Source organism: Diospyros lotus, unplaced genomic scaffold, assembly GCF_014633365.1.
Source record: "Diospyros lotus cultivar Yz01 unplaced genomic scaffold, ASM1463336v1 superscaf1, whole genome shotgun sequence".
In the NCBI taxonomy this organism is placed as follows: Eukaryota; Viridiplantae; Streptophyta; class Magnoliopsida; order Ericales; family Ebenaceae; genus Diospyros; species Diospyros lotus.
This window is the reverse complement of record NW_026267104.1, coordinates 2,954,467-2,974,089: the sequence shown is the minus strand read 5'-3', so window position 1 is coordinate 2,974,089 and position 19,623 is coordinate 2,954,467. Positions and strand designations below refer to the sequence as shown.

General features: G+C 39.0%; 1 protein-coding gene across 1 annotated transcript; it reads left to right on the top strand.

Moving 5' to 3' along the window:
• Window positions 1-1,422: 1,422 nt before the first annotated feature.
• LOC127793017 (protein NEN1-like) lies at window positions 1,423-17,091 on the top strand. The gene is made up of 11 exons (XM_052323754.1): window positions 1,423-1,613; window positions 1,711-1,908; window positions 9,669-9,937; window positions 10,006-10,163; window positions 11,577-11,623; window positions 12,113-12,176; window positions 12,452-13,209; window positions 13,786-14,801; window positions 15,736-15,897; window positions 16,112-16,246; window positions 16,692-17,091. Exons 2-8 carry the CDS (start codon window positions 1,883-1,885, stop codon window positions 14,018-14,020), a joined length of 1,557 nt encoding a protein of 518 aa, XP_052179714.1. The 5' UTR covers window positions 1,423-1,613; window positions 1,711-1,882; the 3' UTR covers window positions 14,021-14,801; window positions 15,736-15,897; window positions 16,112-16,246; window positions 16,692-17,091.
• The last annotated feature ends 2,532 nt before the right edge of the window (window positions 17,092-19,623 follow it).

Genomic DNA, 19,623 nt, shown 5'->3' with positions numbered 1-19,623 from the left:
ATACCTTTGAACTTGTATATTTTACTCAATTTAATCCATGTATTTGGACATTTCTTTCGTGTAATAACTCGAACTTTTCATTATTTTGACTATACTTCTAAACATGTATTTTTCAATCAATTTAATCGTTGTACTTTGACATAAATAGAGTGTAACATGTATTTAGTCAACTCACTTTATTTTTTTTTTTTACACATGAAAGTACAATGATTAAATTGACTTGAAAATACAGGTTGAGGAGTTTAATCGAAATAATAAAAAATTCAAATGACTATACTAAAAAAAACATGAAAGTATACTTAGGCAAAAATACGGATTTGACCAAATTTTGACACATTGTAGTAAAATACTTAAGTAGTGTTTGGTAACTAAAATATGAGCCAAAAAAAAGTGAGATTTAAAAAATATTTTGGATAAAAGTGTTGTTGATTATATTTTGAAAGCATAAACAGGCCTTGTCTTTGTTCCATGAGATGCGGAGAGCAAACGTAGAATTGGACCAAGTGGCACTGGTTGCAGCATTATCGGCGTGTGCCCAGTTAGGAGACTTGAAACTAGGTAGGTGGATCCATTCTTACATTGGTGAGACCTTTAGGTATAGAAACCAACCCGTCTTGGTGTCACTGAACAATGCACTAATACACATGTATGCCAGCTGCGGTCTGGTTGAGGAAGCTTATAAAGTATTCCTAGATATGCCGCGGAGAACATCTGTTTCTTGGACAAGTATGATCACTGGTTTTGCTAAACAAGGACGAGGAGAAGAAGCTCTCCGTATCTTTTACTGGATGCAGTGCTCTGGAGCAAATGAAACAAGACCTGATGAGATAACCTTCCTTGGAGTCTTGTCTGCCTGCAGCCATGCTGGCCTTGTTGACGAGGGACGACAACTTTTCAAGTGCATGAATCAGATTTGGAGCATCAAGCCAAGGATTGAACATTATGGGTGCATAGTTGATCTCCTAAGCCGTGCTGGTTTCTTGGATGAAGCATACAGTCTGGTTGAGGCAATGCCCATGAAACCAAATTATGCTGTTTGGGGAGCTATTCTTGGTGGTTGTAGAATTCACAAGAATGTGGAACTTGCCTCCCATGTAGCTCGAAATTTGGCCATTGAGCTTGATGACCCTGACCAAGCTGCTGGCTATCTTGTTCTTTTATTAAACTTGTATGCAGCAACTAGAAAATGGCTGGATGTTGCAACCGTGAGACAAAAGATGGTTGAGATGGGTGTAAAGAAGCCTCCTGGCAGAAGTTGGGTCCAAACAGATGGAGTCATTCATGAATTTTTAGCAGATGATATGACCCATAAGGATACATATTTGATCTATAAGTTGCTTGGCGAGATCACTGCAAGTATCAAATGTGATGGATACAAGCCAGGCATCTTAGAGGTGCTTTTGGACAATGAAGAGTAGGACGGGTTATGGAAGCTGTTTTTAGCTTGTGATTCATCTGCATCTAAATCACATGAATTAATCCTTTTAGGAAGGATCTCTTCATCATTTCTCATAACCTGCAAATTTTTGTGAGATTCTTCACATACTTCTATCATCTCATTTTGAGATGGCATTGTTTCAATGGGACAAGCAGCAACACGTGGAAAATGAAAGGTATCTGATATTCTTGAATGGTCAGCATAATTGCTCTAGATGTCTCATCTTTTTAACCCTCTCAACTCTGTAGTGATTTATTCATGGAATTCTGCAGGTACTGAAGTACCATTCTCAGCTCCGGAAAAGTAGTTCAACGACTAATAGAACTGACACTACGAAGAATAAATTGGTGTTCCCTGTGTTCATGTTGATCATATTGATGAATGAGTGAAGAAAAGAGAAGGGAACCTTTGACGTCATGAACATTCTTCTAGTATTGTCCGGTGATGTTTGTGATTGGGCAACTATACAGGTAAACGTCTTCCTAATATATACATGGTAATGTGATTACATCTCTGATAAATGAATAATCTCTGTTAAAGCAACTCTTCTTATACAATGAATTTGTATAACTAGCGTGATTTTATTTAGTTTCGAAGATGAAAAAAGCTATGCAGCTATGGCAAGGTAAAAAAATAGTTGAAGCCGCAGTGGAACTTCTTGCAGTTGTCAAAGATTAAGATCATGGAAAGCTTCTTCAGGCAAAAATAGAAACAGGGTTGAAGGATAATTTGTTAAGTTCTTGTGATAGATGTTCTGCAACTTGATTTCATGGCCTTTCGTTCTGGTATGTTTGTTGGGACAGTCTTCTGAGAATGCACTCACATGCATTGCTTTCAGTCTAAAAAAAGGGCATCCCTGATAGACAACGCTCCCTACATTATGAGAGTCGGGGGAGGGTCATTTTTGTATGCAGCCTTACCCCTACTTTGCTTTAGGTTTCCACAAATTCAATCTGCAGTAAAGAAATTCAATGACATGCATAAAGAACTAAAGATTCAATGCCATCAACTTTTTGTAGCAACTTATCCTAGTTCCATTTCCATTTTCGTTGGAGATCTGGATCTTAAACTTACTTTGTAGTGTTATACATGATTTATAAGTGAGTTTCTTCCTTTGTGCTGTCGTACATAAAGTGTCTTTGGAGGTTGCTTGTGATCAAAATTGTCTGACATCCTGACAAATTGAAACTCAAGATTTAGTGAAATCCGGGCAATTGGGGTAAATTGAGACTGGAGTCTCAAATAGGTAAAATGACCCCAAGGGCAAATTAGTTATTTTACACCCAAGTTAGGACCGAGTCAATAGGTCCAAAAAATTGTTCAAAAATAATTTAGAATACGTTAGAAAGGTCTTAGAAATAAATGGGCAAAGATTTTTATCTGTAATCCATTCATACACACATTATATAGAATGAGAAGAATAAAACCAAAAACAAAGTTGGGTTCTTTCACAAATTTAGGTGTTAACTTGCGCAGTTGGACACACTGCCTTTGGGACAGTGTAGGGCTTATTGGGGATTTTGTTATGGACAAAGTTTGGGGAACTCATTGGGTCCCAAACTCAGTGTTAGTATTTTATTGGTTAGATTTAACATTTAATATTTGATATTTAACATTTAACATTCAATAAGTCAATCAACATTTAATACCTCAACTGGGTTTGGGAACCCAGTAATGCTGGAATGGCACAAGTGTAGGCTAGATGATCCTTGCGGCTGAGTTGTATATAATGGTCCAAAACTAATTAATGCCTAAGTTTATAATGGGCAAGATAATCGAAACGGTCCTGTGCTAGCAGCTATACACAAGGGAAGCTGCCTAAAAGATTTTTCTCTAGAAAAGCTCTACGCTTGGCAACTGTTGGTATGGAGAGAGATGAAGATTCTATGAGCCAAAATCACTGAAATAGAGAGAAAATAAGGCAGCTGGCAGATCTGGCTCACAAGAGATACTCCTGTTTGCCCCATTAAATACAAACTCGAGTTTTCATGTAAAAAGAGAGGTTAGTATATATAAGCTTTAGAGAACATTTCTGCTCGGGAGCAGATAACACATCTGGCGGGAGGGACACTTCTCCACCTAAAGGGAATAGAAGCAGCAACGCAAAGAAGGTAAGAGAACTTCATTTTAAGCCCTGTTGTTATTGTAGACACCACACTTACACCATTGCATACACATGCATCTCCTCGTATGTGTTCATGGATTGCCTAAACATTGATTCGGTTCTCTGCCTACCACCTTGAGTGAGAAGGCGGCGAACTTGAAGGCGTTCACTGCTCATTTCAAAGGGGGAAATGGGACTAGCCAAATTGCATTGTTTGTGAAAGCGATGCACTATCCTGTCTCTTGGGTGCTTGATGAAATGGCGCACAGAGAATGTCAGCGGGCTGATTTCTCACTGAGCTCCATGTCATAGCTCGTGTTTTTTCTTTCCGAAGCTGGCTAGGAGAGGCTTTGATGAGTTGATGTTATTTCAATTCGTTTACTGGCTTTTGGGATTTTGTTATTTTCTTAGGATTCACATGCCAGTATGAATTTTGATGCTTAATGCGTCTTTTGTCCTTACGTTTCTTCAGTTGTATTTCTTGCAGTTTTCTTGTCTCAGGGTCTTTGCGATGAACACTCCTAAAAATAGCATCTCTAATGAGTAATGACCCCAATCATAAAAAAGAGGCTGCTGGCTAGGTTAATGATTGTATATCCTGCGAATTGAGTGCGATTTTGTTCACCCGGGGTGACCATCACCCTCATTGTTTTTGTGAGGGTGAAAAGTAACGGAACGGCATGAGATAATTTTTTATTGCCATCCTGTTATTTTTCACTCTCACAAAAACAATGAGGGTGATGGTGTTAGGAACTCAAGTCTCAGCCCTTGAGGTTTGGGACACACCCGACTCAGACAGCAGCCCGGGCATTGGCGCAACAGGCGAGAGTTCTCAGCAACCCGATAGTAGTGACAAGCATGCTGCGCCAAGCGAGGCTCCGCCATACCAACCAGTGCACCAACAGGTGCCATCTGGGGCCGCAGCCCATCACCAGCATGCACAGTCAGCCCACAGTGCAGCCACAAGGGGCCAGCCTAGCCCAGCATGATGAAGCCCACCAAACCTAGCCCATCATAGGCCCAGTCCAACAGGCCCATCAGCCCATTTCGTCCAGCCATCAGATGAAGACCAAGAGCCAAGTCAGTTCACTTGATCTGGCTCCTTCAATAGATACATAATTTGCATACATTATGTATTTCCTTTAATTGCTCTTTTATTTTCAGCATTCATGTATCTCTTTATTTCCAGCATTGATGTACTGCATTATTGCTTGCATTCATGTAGTTGCTTAAGTTACATTCTCTGCATTTATGTACTTAGGCATCTAAGGGGTAATTGCCAGCCACAATATAAGGCTTTGATCTCCTTTCATTTGAGGCTAATGAGAAATCAAAAACGTAACTAGTGAAGTGTTCTTCACAATCCCGATTTCTACCTTCTATCCTGTGATAGTTAGGCAAAAATCACCCTTCCGGGAACCAGGGCATCCATCATTGGTGCTCTCGTTGAGAGGTTTGCCATCCTCTCTTTCGAAGCTCTGGTGCTTGGAAGACGTTTCTAGAAGTTGTCTATCCAACGGTCATCCAACAATGGCAGGAGGACAGACGCACAAGGACCGTATTGAGAATTTGGAGAACATGGCCAACACCATGGACGAAAAATTCTCACGGTTGGAGCGGATGCTACAGAATCTGACCATCTTGGTGGAGCAGCAACAGTAACAGGCGCCAAGGCGCAGCAATAGCCGTTCATCTTCCCACAGGCGGCGATCTGTTGCATCAGCAAGCCACAAATCTGAATCGGGCTCTGATGGTGAATTCGAGACAGACGCACGAGGCGGCAATTGGAATCCCACAAGCACCAACCGGCCAGCCTTCAAACCACGCCTACAATTTTCCACATTTTCGGGTGAGGATCCTATCTCTTGGCTCAACTGTGCCAATTTATTTTTCAAGTCACAAGACATGAGCAGCAAGGAAAAGGTGGAGTATGCCGCCTATTACCTTGAGGGTGAGGCGAGCCATTGGTGGCAGTGGCTGTCACGCACCTATGACAACCAAGGCAGGGGCATCCGTTGGAAGGATTTCGAAATGGAGGTACGCACCCGTTTTGGCCCTACCGGCTTTGTGGACTATGATGAAGTCCTGTCAAAGATGCGGCAGACAGGATCCTTGAGGGACTACCAACGGGAATTCGAAAGGGTGGCCACACAAGTTGAAGATTGGCCAGAGAAGGCCTTGATAAGGGCATTCATTGGGGGCCTATTTCTGGATATTGCTGCAGAAGTCAAGCTTCACCGACCCACCACGATGCGCCAAGCAATTGATATTGCTCGGCTGAAAGATGACCAGTTGCGCTCCATGCGCAAGGCGACTGTTCACAAAGGGCCTGCCACGGACGAATCTAGTTCCAGCACGCACGAGAGAAAGCCACCGCTTGTGCCACAAGCCGCAGGTAGCAAACAAATACCGCCTGGAGTCCGAAGGCTATCATATGCCGAGATGCAGAAGAAGCGAGAGCAAGGCCTTTGCTTCAACTGCAACGAAAAATTCACCATCGGCCACAAGTGCAAAGTGGCCCAATCTTTTTTTATCGAGGTAGATGACCCACCAAAGGAGGAGGAAGATGAAGAGTCACACCCACACATGCCTTTTAACATGCCTGCAGCCAACAACGAGATGGAGCCTAAGGATCTGCCAGAGGCGTCCCTTCATGCGCTGACAGCATCCATGGGGCCACAGACTATGCTAGTGACAGCATGGCTCAAGGGCACAGCCATCAGTTTGTTGATAGATAGCGGGTCGACTTGTAACTTCATCAACACCCAAATGGCACACCGACTATGGATTCCCACAACCAGCATTAAGCCTTTTAACGTGCAAGTTGCCACCGGAGAACGCCTCACATGCACACAGTAGTGCAGGGCCGTGAGTCTAAAGATTCAGCACATTCCAATTACTGTTGATTTGTTTTCCATACCATTAGTCGGGATGGACAGTGTGTTGGGGGCGCAGTGGTTAGCCCAACTGGGCAAAGTTGTGTTTGACTACAAGCAGATGGCCATGGAATTTACCTTAACAGGCCAACAAGTGTGCTTGGCTATGCCAGTTTTTTCGCAACCATTCGAGGGCCATACTGATGCCAGCGATGTAGGCAGGGGCGCAATGCTTGTGCAGCAAGGCCCGCCAAATGGCCTACTGCAGCCGTTACCCGTGCCTAAGCAAATCTGGGAGGACCGCAACATAGCACCCAAGGACGAGACTTGGAAATCCATTCAGCATTCAACCTACTAGTTTCCTCACATGCACCTTGAGGACAAGATGCTTCCGAAGGGGCGGGGAATGTTAGGAACTCAAGTCTCAGCCCTTGAGGTTTGGGACACACTCGACTTGGACAGCAGCCCGGGCATTGGCGCAACATGCGAGAGTTCTCAGCAACCCGATAGCAGTGACAAGCATGCTGCGCCAAGCGAGGCTCCGCCATACCAACCAGTGCACCAACAGGTGCCATCTGGGGCCGCAGCCCAGCACCAGCATGCACAGTCAGCCCACAGTGCAGCCACAAGGGGCCAGCCTAGCCCAGCATGATGAAGCCCACCAGACCTAGCCCATCACAGGCCCAGTCCAACAGGCCCATCAGCCCATTTCGTCCAGCCATCAGATGAAGACCAAGAGCCAAGTCAGTTCACTTGATCTGGCTCCTTCAATAGATACATAATTTGCATACATTATGTATTTCCTTTAATTGCTCTTTTATTTTCAGCATTCATGTATCTCTTTATTTCCAGCATTGATGTACTGCATTATTGCTTGCATTCATGTAGTTGCTTAAGTTACATTCTCTGCATTCATGTACTTAGGCATCTAAGGGGTCATTGCCAGCCACAATATAAGGCTTTGATCTCTTTTCATTTGAGGCTAATGAGAAATCAAAAACGTAACTAGTGAAGTGTTCTTCACAATCCCGATTTCTACCTTCTATCCTGTGATAGTTAGGCAAAAATCACTCTTCCGGGAACTAGGGCATCCATCAGATGGTCCCCGCGTTAAAGGGGTGAACAAAATCGCATTCCTGTGAATTGCGTTCAATAGAGATAAGTAAAGAATATCAGCCATAGGGTGTTGTTGGTAAAGAATATTCTTGTTGGTTCAAATTAAAAAAAAAAAATCATTTCTTTATAAAATAAAACGTAAAAAATATTAGAAATTATAATCAAAGATGTTGAGATGCTAAGGTGGTGTTCTCTTCGTGTTTCAGTTTTGAGTTTTAAATTCATTTTCAGTTTTGTGTTTTGAGTGTTTGTTTTGAAATTTTTAAAAACGCGTTCTTTTTGTCATTCTGAAAAATTGTTTTTCAAAATTAAAAATTAGAAAACGCGTTTACTTTAAAATTTTAAATTTTTTTATTATTTATTAAATTAAAATAATTTAATACTAGTATATTATTAATAATATATATTTTGAAGTTAGTAAATTTGTAATATTTTTTTCTCATTAAAAAAAATACAAACAAAAAATAAATTAACTTTAACAAAAAAATGTTTAATTGTATGGTGACAATGATATATATATGTACCTATATGTTACATTTTCAACAAAAAATATATATATACAATTTAACATAACTCAACAAGAACAAAATAATTAGTTATAATGCCATATATAGTTATTCACTTTCATCATACATTTTGAATCCATCTATTCATTTGACACACACAAAGACACATAATTAGTTATAATGCGCTTGTGCATCTAAAATTCTTGTGCATCTATTCACAACAAGCACATGTAATCAGTTATAATGAATTAGGCCACTGCCATCTTTCAAAACTAAAGACACAAAATTACACTACAAAAAATTGCCAATAAAAATCTCATTTATCATACCAACAATCACCAAACAAACTCAATCAACCCAACATATTTTTGAAATCTGAAATCCAAGAGCCATTCCAAAAATCTTTAAAAGAATCAAGGAACACATCATATTTTTGAAATCTAAAACCCTATTTCCTCACCAAAACAGATTCATAATCCAAAAATTACAAACATAGATTCAAATTTAAGCATCAAATTACAAACAGAGATCCAGATTTAAACATCTTAATGAAATCACTGAAACAAAATTAATGAAATCAGAATACAAAGAATTACTGAAATTAGAATACAAATCAAATTAAGCGAAGACAAGGCGCGGCGACCAGCGACGAGGAAGAAGACACGACCGGCATAAGCAAACGGCCAAGGGGAAGAAGAAACAACCGGCCTGGGTGAAGGCAAGGTGCGGTAGATCTGGGTTGCTGGTCACAACGACGTGTGGCGGTGGCGATGGCGGTGGCAAGCACTGCGATGGCGAACGAGGAAGAGAGGAAGTCGACGACGATTGGAAGAGAGAAAGAGATGGCGACCAACGATTGCTCCCGGTGGTGATGGTCGTGGCAAGCGCGATTGACAGGCAAGATGGAGTCAGATCTGGAATAGGGAAAGAGATGGCAGTCGACGACCGCTGGCGGCGGTGATGGCCATGGCTAGCGCGATCGACGGCGAGGAAGATATGGGTTGCTGGTCGGAAAAGAGAGTGAAGCTTGGAAGAGAAAAGGAAGAGGGAGTGCTCAAGTTTCAGGGAGGAGGAAGAGAGATGGAATCTGAGAGAGAAGGCCTGCGTGAGAAGGAAGATGAGGCGTTTTCCGTGTTTTCAATTTCCACCGTGTTTTGGCTTGAAAACGACCAAAACGATTTTTTCCTGTTTTGCGTTTTCTTCACAATTTTTTTTCTTGTTTTTGAAAATCTGTTTTTGAAAATAACAAAGAGAACATGTTTTGAGTATTTTGAAAAATTGAAAACAGAAAACGGGTCGAAAATAGCAAAGAGAACAGGCCCTAAGTAATTCCAAAATCCCAAATCAGTCTTTCTAATTAACGACAATTTATTATCACTTGTGGGGGCATTCAATTTCAAAATTAAATTATTTAAAAATAAAAATTAAAAACCATAACAAAATCCAAGGGCATACTCCACGCTTTCTACTTGCTTGCGAATCCATCTGCATCTTTCTTCTTCGTGTGGGTCACGGCGAAACCGAAACCCTACCCGCCATTTCCATTATATATGTTTACATATATACGCACTGCTGATACATACAAATTGTCATCCTATTCGCTTCTTTCTCTGGGAAATGGTTTCCAGTGCCGACCGATCCGAATTAGCCTTCTTCGACGTGGAGACCACCATCCCGACCCGACCCGGACAGGGATTCGCGCTCCTCGAATTTGGAGCCATCCTGGTTTGCCCCAGGAAACTGGTGGAGCTCCAGAGCTACTCGACCCTGGTCCGACCCGCTAACCTCTCCCTCATCTCCAGCCTCAGCGTCCGCTGCAATGGCATCACCAAAGACGCCGTCCTTTCCGCCCCCTCCTTTGCCGAAATTGCCGACCGGGTCTTCGATATTCTCCACGGTATGTTCGTGTTTCTAGGGATTCGATTTTGGGTGTTTTTTTGAGGTTTGATTGGGAGGTGGTTGTAGGGAGGATATGGGCGGGTCACAACATACTGAGGTTCGACTGTGCTCGGATACGGGAAGCTTTTGCGGAGATCAACCGGCCGCCGCCGGAGCCCAAGGGCACGATTGATTCGTTGGCTCTGTTAACTCAGAGGTTTGGTAAGAGAGCCGGTGATATGAAGGTATTATCTCTGTTCAAACAGTTCAATTATTTTTTCAGTGACTTGTCTAATTGTAGCCTTAACACAACCTACTAAGTTTCTATCCTAATACGTGGGTCGACTATATAAATTCTAGATCACCTTTCGTTGAGCCTGACACTGGCTGCTGGCCTGCCTACTCCAGGCTTGGGACCAGCACTAGATAACTACAAGCAGAGTTAATTGTAGCCATATCCACTTACTTTTTCTTTTTTTTTAACCAGAGGCCGGTTTAATCTCATTTCCTGAGTTTCAATTGGTTGTCTGAATTTGGGGATAACATTGGAACCTTGCTCTGGATTTGGAAAAATCATTTAAAAGAAAATTATGAATCCTGCTAGGTGTCAGCTGCATGGGTTGGATAGTCAAAAGAGCAACAAAAAAAAAACTCAAATATTAGTGACAAATTCTTCAAAATTTTTAAATGATTTATCCAAATTCAGAAATGGATTGTAGTTTGGCAATGACGTTAAATATGGGATGGGAGAGGTGATTTTTGGAAAATTATAGTCCTTATGCATCAGGATAGAATTTTTATAAATAATTTATATTTTTGTTTCTATGGGTTTATCATAATCAGGCTAAGTATATAAGCTGCCTTGACTCGGCTGAATTTATGTCTCTGAACATTCTGTTTTACATTTCTGGTGGCTCAAATTGAGTTAGTGCATCTTATTTACATCTTTGCAGTCCCATTTATCTTATTTTTACATTCAGAGTTGTCTTCTCTCATCTCTTACTGCTTGGATTTCAATGCTCATGTAGGTTTTGACTTCAGTATTGATCAATTTGTTCTACCCAATCTCTGCTTCTGTCTGTTCCTGCTTTCTGACGTCATTGCGAAAATAAAGCAGTAGCACAATTAGTTAGTGATTTCTTAAGATTCAGATTTTTTTTTTCTCACATGGTTGCTTCAGAAATTCATCTGCGTGCTATATTTTTGAAACTCAAAAAACTTTTTAGGATATTGTTAGGCTTTTTTTTTTTTCGGGGAGGGGGGGGGGGGGGGTGTTGAACATATTTATATGATCTTGTACTGAATTCAAGGAAGACTGGCTAATCAAATGGTGAACTTCGTAATTTTGGAGGCTGCACCCCCCATCCCAGGATATCTACATCATGTCCTTTTTTTACCCGTTTTGGTCTTTTGGAGTTTATCTAAATGGCTGAGCAAAAGGTTGGGTCTAAGGCTCTGTCAAGGATGTGTTCTGATGGCATATTTCCCTGTTCTTATTTGTCTTCAATGTTATTTTTCAGAGTTAGTTGATGTCCATTATCTATGATATCAGAAATTTTCAACTTATGCAGATATGATGGGTTATGGTAATAGCTAGCTAATGGCATTTGATTGGTCCTTTGTTTGGGGTGCTGATGCAACCGAATTGTTCTATACAGATGGCCACACTTGCAAGTTATTTTGAGCTTGGACAGCAAACACATAGGTAATATAATATGCTCTCCACCCCGTTAGAATAGATCTCCATTTCTCCATTCTTTAGTCTTCAACTATAGTGAATATAATGATCACTTGTTTATATTATAAATTCTGACAACTGTATTATAATCTTACATTATGTTATATCTCCTCTTTTTACTTCTTGTCTATTGGTGGGACGGAAAGTTATTTGAATGCAGACTGTTGTTTGGCTGCACCCTTCCCTGTTATTTCCTTTTCTTTTATTCTGCTAGTTTAGGAGGCGGGATGTGGTTCTAGTGCTTCCTGAAGCCTGCTTGTGCTTGACCATCTGTATCAATTTGGCCAGATCTGTCTAAAGCCAACAATTTTTAAGGCTTCTGGGCTAGTAGGATATAACAGATTGGAACACGTGCATGTATTATTTCAGAATGACCAATATACATATTGGCATTCAGAAATCCAGAATGAATCTGCAGTAAGTTTCTAATGAATCTACAATTTGTTGATTTCTCAGGAGTTTAGATGACGTCCGGATGAATCTTGAAGTTCTCAAGTACTGTGCAACAGTACTTTTCTTGGTAAACATTTACTGTTTTTTAAGTTTAAAGCTCTTGCTTTTTAACTAAAGAAATAATGATAATGCTTAGTCCACAGCCAATTGATATCCATTTGAGGTATCAAACCATGTGACTTTAACTGACCTCCTATTTCATTGCAGAATTGCCTCCTTGTTATGTTTGTTAAACTGCATAACTTTAATATTTGATCATTTCTTTTTTTTATTTTTTTAATTTACATCCAATTTATGTTGTTAAGTGAATTGATTATTGTAATGATTTTCCTATTCATCTAGGAATCAAGCCTGCCAGACATACTTACAGCAAACAGTTGGGTTTCTCCAAATGCTACCACAAGAAATCATGCAAATGCAAATGCTTCTCCAGGTGGTATGGTCGTGAACATAAATGCATCTTCATCAAGTGTCAGAAGTGAAAATCACCCATTGTCAGATCATAGGAATGCAAACGTAGAAGCAAAACATCCAATACTGTCTCTTATGGCTCCTCCTAACACACGGGATATTGTTCTGGATCATGCTGAACCCAGTGCAGGTCGGGCTGACCCTTTTGTCATGAGCCGACTAACTGATGAAGTGGAGAGAGAATCCCTTCAACAAGATGACACCATGGATGGAGAATCTAGCTCAGTTTCAGAATCTCCAGAGACTTCTACTGCTGCTGGCTCCAAGGGCTCCAGTGGCTATACTGACTTCTTACAGCCTGATGAAGTTTCTATTCCTTTTATCAATGCATCTCTTGCCCCATTTTTTCGTGGTACTCAAAGAATTCAGATATTGCACAAAAATATTACACTGCAGCTTTGCTGTACTAAGTTGAAAGTGCGGTTTGGAATGAGTACAAAATTTGTTGATTATGCTGGCCGGCCACGGTTGAATTTTGTTGTGGACGCTACCCCAAGACTTTGCCAGGTTTTGGATGTGTGTGATAATCTTGCACAAAAATTGTCTGTAGATTCTGGTAGCAGTTCTGAGTGGAGACATATAGTGACCAGAAAGCCTGGTTTCTTCAACTCACCTATGGTGCGATTGCAGTAAGTTTATCTTCTCCTCAAAGTTCATATATGTATAGTAACTATGCTTTTATACTTCACTGATCTGATACAAAATGGAAATATTAATTAACACACTTTTAAAGTTTTTCATTTTTAACAAATGTGATACTCATTCTACTTTTAGTGCCATTCTAGTGTATCCATTACAAAATGCAAGTTAAATAAGCATCCCTTCATTGCTGACATGTTCATACACATTACATATTGGAAGTTTTTCTTAGGTGCTTGTGGACACATATGCTTCTTCTCCCATTTATTGGCTGTTTCTCTTTCCCAAATGGGGTCAATTCTATTCAATAATAAAGTATGCTCTCCTCATTTTGGCTGGTATTTTCTTTAGATGTGTGATTCTGTTTTGGGGCTTCATTTGAGAATGGGGGAAACACCAAAGAAATTTGGGTTCTACTGGGAACTTTAAGCTGGAATAGGTGTTAATATCTGAATTCCATTCCTTTTATTGTTGTATTTGCAAGAGGCAATAAAGCAGTAACGGCTAATTAGGGAACTCTCTTGCTGTTACTGGAAACTTATCCTCTTCTCTACATGTTTTTCCAGCATAGCTAATGTAGCGGACGGGAATGTTGCCAGATGGTCCACAGAGATATATGAAAAGGAATCTTCTTCCACCCCGCGGAAGCTCGTGTTCAGTAGGTTTGATGTTGTAGAACTTGATTCATTGTTCACTCCTGGCACTTTCGTGGATGCCTACTTCTCCTTGGACACATATGACTATCAGCAGAGTGCTGGTATCCGGCTGGTGGCAAAGAAGCTGATAGTGCATTCTACCTGATCGGTCGTCTTCTATGCAAATTTATAACATGTTTAACTCTTTAGGATTTGTCATTCTAATTTGTTAGGTTAAATAAAATGGAGGTGGATGCTGAAAGTGGAAAAGATAACTGAAGTAACTTGTAAATTCCCAAATTTGTGGGTTCCTTTTGGAGCTTCATGATTATGTTGATGTAACTCCAGTAACCCTTGCTGATAAATTTGCTTATCTGAACAAATTATTCCAGCAATTCTCTGTTCCAAGTTGTTCACTGAGTGTAAGCTTGAGGGCTTTAATTTAGCTGGAAAATTATTTGTCAAAATAGTGAATGCATCTATAAGATTGCTCATGATGACTAGAACATTATAGGATCAAGTTGTAGGAACACTCTCTTTGCAAAAATAAAAGTAAAACTACATACATAAATGACTTTTCTCTGACCCTCATAGATGATAGTCTTATGCGTACTATCTTGTTCAGTTTCATATCCATGATTCGAGCAAAGAACAGACTAGGTCTTTTGGATTGGCACAAAGTTCTATTAAAGTACCATCATTTAGGTTGAAGGTGAAGATTCTTACTCTCTTCCATGTGAGTAGGTGTGGATTTTTTTCTCGTGTCATTTGAAGGCAGAGTTCCATGTGAGTAGGTGCGGATATTTTTCTCAAGTCAGTTCAGGACATCATCAAAATGCTTGACTAGTTGGTGCTAAAGAACTATGAGTTGATGCAGATGTTGTCTAATTCATCTCTAAAACAGATGGAAACTATCCCAGGCCAGCCAGAAAGAAAGAGAGCACAAGGTAAAGAATCGCATGAAAATTGTTCTTTTTTTTTTTTTTTTTTTTTGGTGGGGGTGTGTGTTATCTAACATGATTTGGCAAAAGGCAGTGTCATCTCATGGATTGAAAGAAAGCATTTCAAAACAGCCCTTTTCTGCTATGATATTTTTGTCGTTCCTTCTTATGGATGGCTGCATTGTACAGATGATGGAGAAATCATGGATAGAGATAATTAACACGGTAGAATTTATATGATCCGATTAAATTATCAACTACTGCGTTGCGCTTATCAACATCATCAGCCCGAGTGTAAGTTACGTACCTAGAAATTAGGCCAAACCTAACAATTTGGTATGCCAAACTCTTGTCTCTAACACATGCCTCGGTGCAGATATTTTAGAACACATGGGTTGTTGGTTTGAAGCTATATATAAGCTGAAGAGACTTAGTGCCAAAGATATTGTTGGGTGGGTGCCAGAGATATTTTTCTGAGTCAAATTAGGGTTTATCAGGGGATTAGTAATTGGCATGGATAAGGGAAAGGGCATAGTGAAGAGCAGAGGAGGATTCTATAGAATCCACAACAATGACATTGAAGAAGTGCGCAGCAAAGTGAGGATCCTGCTTTGTGACAGTGATCCTGAGAGTTGTCAAGAAGTTCTCACCCTTCTCTGCAAATGCTCTTATCAGGGTATTATGCATTATCACTCTCTATACTTAACTAAACACAACGCTGCTAAATGTGGTTATCTTGGTAAACCAAATGCATACAAAAAGCACAAACAATAAGATGGGCCTTGATCCCACAAGATGAGATTGGCTACATGGCTTCTAGTAATCCTTTTAAATATTTTGTCTATATTTACGTTCATATTTTCAATATAAAAGAAAATTAGTTGAGGCTTTGAAAGCATGTCGTTGCATTTCTGACCCATCATACGCACTTGGTTCACAGTAACCTCTGCGTGGTCAGCTAGAGATGCAGTTAATGCTTTAACGGTTGAAGGGCCACATGTCGATATCATACTAGCTGAGGTTTACCTTTTGGTGGCCAATGGTGCCAAGATTTTGAAGTACATCACACAAAATGCAGAGCTCAAATCCATTCCACTTATCAGTAAGTTTACTTTTAAGTAAAATTTTTAATTTTCTCTTTATACTCACTTATTTACAAAGCTTTTTAATATTTTCTTTCTACTTGCTTGTTCATAATGTAGCTTAGGAAATCCTAAATTTACTTTTAGTTAAGTTTTTAGCATTTTCTTAGTACTTATTCACAAATAATATAGGAAAATAAGTTCTTATTTGTGAATTGGTTTTGAATTCTCCAGTATATTCAACACCGGATCAAGTATGTGATATTGGCAAGTGCTTGAAATACGGGGCAACCGACTATCTAGTGAAGCCTTTAAGAGAAAATGAGTTGCTCAATCTATGGATGCATATTCGTATAAAATCTTTTCATGGTAAGAATATTTTTTCTTTATTCATGTAATTAATAATATTTTAATACTCTGATACAATGTCTACTAGCATAATAAGTATAGTAAGCTTGAACATTACATTGTTGGAAGACAAGGGAATATAAGAAATATATATATACGAGTAATATTATTTGTTTAGATTAGAGATGGATTTTTAATCTAATTAATATATTTTTATTAAAAAATAAAAAAGTGTAATGTAAACGTGAATACCTATTCTTTTTTATTTTTTATGGAATCGCCGACCGACAATCCTAACAGAATTTCCTCTCTTCTTTACTTTAAATTAAGCTCACGGATCCGTCATTTGTGGCACATTGGAGAGTAATATTTTTTGCAGAGATATCGAAATGTCATGATCATTGTGCTCTGCGCAGTACTGCTCATACCACGGTGTTTGATTAATTGTTACCTGTGTTAATGGCAGGCACCTCCTCGAAAAGGAAGGATCCGGTAGACATGGCGGCGGCGGAACAGAGCCTGCCGGAAAAGGCTGCGAACAGGGAGACGGCGGCGCTGTTCGCCAGCGGGAAAGTCATGGAGAATTGCCGCTCGTCGGAAGAGCGTGTGAAGCTGCTGTCGACCTGATAGGGGTTTCGTCTCTGAGAAGAAGAAGATGGAAGTTGGAAATTGTCGTCTCTCGGAGCTTCCTTAATTCTCTTTCCCTTTTTCTTTTTCTGGTTCTTTGCACGGTGGAATAATGGTTTGCTGTGTTGTTCAATAAACCCCCCCCCCCCTTTGCTCTATCTCGTGGTTGTGGGCATTTCTGTAAATTTCCAGGATGGTAGTTCTTTTTCATGTTTATTTTTCTTTTTTTTATTAAATAACTAGTTTTATATCTTTTTTGATTTATCTTTTGGTAAAAAAAGAAAAAAAGACTTCTCCTAACTATACAACTCTAAAATCATTTTTTCTTTATCATTATTCCGCATATTTTAATTTTTTTTAATATAACAAAAATATTTTTATATTTTATATTTTATTTTCTTTCTTCTTCTATTAGTATGGTGAATTAGCCAAAATTTTGTTATTTTATCCGTCTTTTTTTCAATTCGATAATGATTGGACAATCACTAAAATATAGAGATAGAGAGAGAGAGAGAGAGAAAAGGAGAAGAATAAACTATCAAATTTTACCAATTTGTCAAAGAAAGGAGAAGAATATGGTGTAATTTAAATCATATGACTTTTCACTATACCAATTGTATTATATTAATATAAGATCCCATTCAATGTCAGAAATTCCTATTTTGGTATTTAAAGTTTTACTATTGAAGTTTTTTTAAATACATTTTATTTAAAAATTTAAAATTAATTACTTCACAAAATTTAAACTTGTAACTTCAAAATTGCATTAAAATAAATGAATAATTTTATTGTTATATAAAAATTCTCTTTATTTAAATTTTAAAATATTTATATTTTCAATTAATCGTATATAATATAAAATATCCAACCACTCACCTACTATATATACACCTAGATAACATTTGTTAAAATGAATAAACATTTGTTAAAATAAATAAGATAAGATTTATATCAATATAATATTGAAATACTTTTCGTACTAAAATATGATATGATCAAGGTAAGATTGAAAAATATTTTAAAATTTTTATCATATTATTTTGTATTTTTTTGAAATACATTAAAAAAAAATATGAGTTATAATAGAAACAGTCTCTTTTGTAGAGTAAGGAATCAAGGATAGTAGGCCATGTACAAAGATGACCCATCCCTTACCCTCGCAAAAGCAGGGAGCCTCATGCAATGGGGAACTCCTTTATTTAATCCAAATTCTAGATTGCCTTTTCTCTTTCATTGCTCTAGTTATATCCCTCAAACCACTGTATCTTAACCTTTCTTATAATTCAGATCAAGAGTCTGGCAGCCAGAGCTGGAGTTGTTTTAAATCCTGCTACCCCACTAAGTGCTATTGAATATGTCCTTGATGGTAAGATCTGTTTCTTTATTAAGGTAGTCCTTGTAAATGATATCGAGGAAAATGATCATATTGCTCAGTGTCAATTCTCTGGATACTTTCTTCTTTCCAATGTATCAATGATCAGGTGTGGATTAGCAAAGACTTGTCATTCACGCAGCAAGAAATTATTTAAAATGAATATGGGGAATTTGGGGCAGCTTGATAGATATGCATGATGCTAAATGTTAAATGTGTTTAATAACAGTTCTAAGATAAAAATGACAGACAAGTTAGAATTCATGCAATCCACCCACATAGTGGTGTAAAAGAATATCATTCTAACATAAATTGATAGACAAAATTTGTGCTTAAGTAATTCCATAAAGCAAGATTACATACCTCTTAATGCGCGCTAAATTTAATACGATTGGGCCAACATTCAGTTGCTATTAGATATTGCACGAGGAAAATGTTAATCCTATGAAGTCTTAACATTGCAACGTGGGTTCATGAGATCACATGGAAAAGAATTGTTGGAATGATTTTCTTTGATTGTGAACAGTGGTTGATCTGGTCTTGATTATGTGGGTGTGAACCCCGGATTTGGTGGGCAGAGCTTTATTGAAAGCCAAGTTAAGAAAATCTCAGATTTAAGAAGAATGTGTGCAGAGAAGGTACGATTACGTTCTCATTTCTTGCTTGGAGTCCTCACTAGCAAAGCAAACAATGACATTCTCTCTTTCTTGCAGGGGGTGAACCCCTGGGTTGAAGTAGATGGGTGGAGTGGGCCCAAAAAATGCATGTAAGGTATGCCATTCAGAATCATGAGGTCCTTTTTCTTATGTCAGAGATCTGGCCCTAAAAAACTAAGACTGCAATGGATGATCCTCCCCCAACCCTCAAAAAGCAGAATGTCTGAAGAATCAGATAGATGGTCCTCTTCTCCCCCTTCTTATTCCCAAGGATAAAGATAGTCTCACAATAATGCACGATACATGTGCATCCAGAACCGTTGTAGTGTTTGCATACAAATGTTTAAACTGATGATTTGCCCTACATAACTGTTTCTGGTTGTTACGATGTTGGCAGGTTATTGAGGCTGGCGCCAATGCTTTGGTTGCTGGTTCTGCTGTTTTTGGAGCTAAAGATTATGCTGAAGGTATCAATGAACACGACTATGCTAAGTCCTGAAAGAAATCTTAGTTCTGTATTACTTATTGAATATTAACGTTTGTATGCTGAATGAATGTGTAACAGCAATAAGCCAGCAGAAGGCCCGAAGCTGTGCCAGTATGAAACGAGGTCCATATGACCAACTCAACTTGCAGTTGTGCTTCATTCTCTTCTATGGTATTTCTCACTTGCTTTGTTCTTTGCTGTGATTTGTAGCATTCTCTTTTTCCCTTGGAGTGCAGTCAAATCCTTGGAATTGAGA

Bases quoted from the DNA above. Each gene is read 5' to 3' on its own strand.
- LOC127793017 (XM_052323754.1), top strand. From the start codon at position 1,883: ATGTTTGTGATTGGGCAACTATACAG. The intron at 1,909-9,668 runs GTAAACGTCTTC...AATGGTTTCCAG, and splicing joins GTGATTGGGCAACTATACAG to TGCCGACCGATCCGAATTAG. The intron at 11,624-12,112 runs GTAATATAATAT...TTGATTTCTCAG, and splicing joins CTTGGACAGCAAACACATAG to GAGTTTAGATGACGTCCGGA.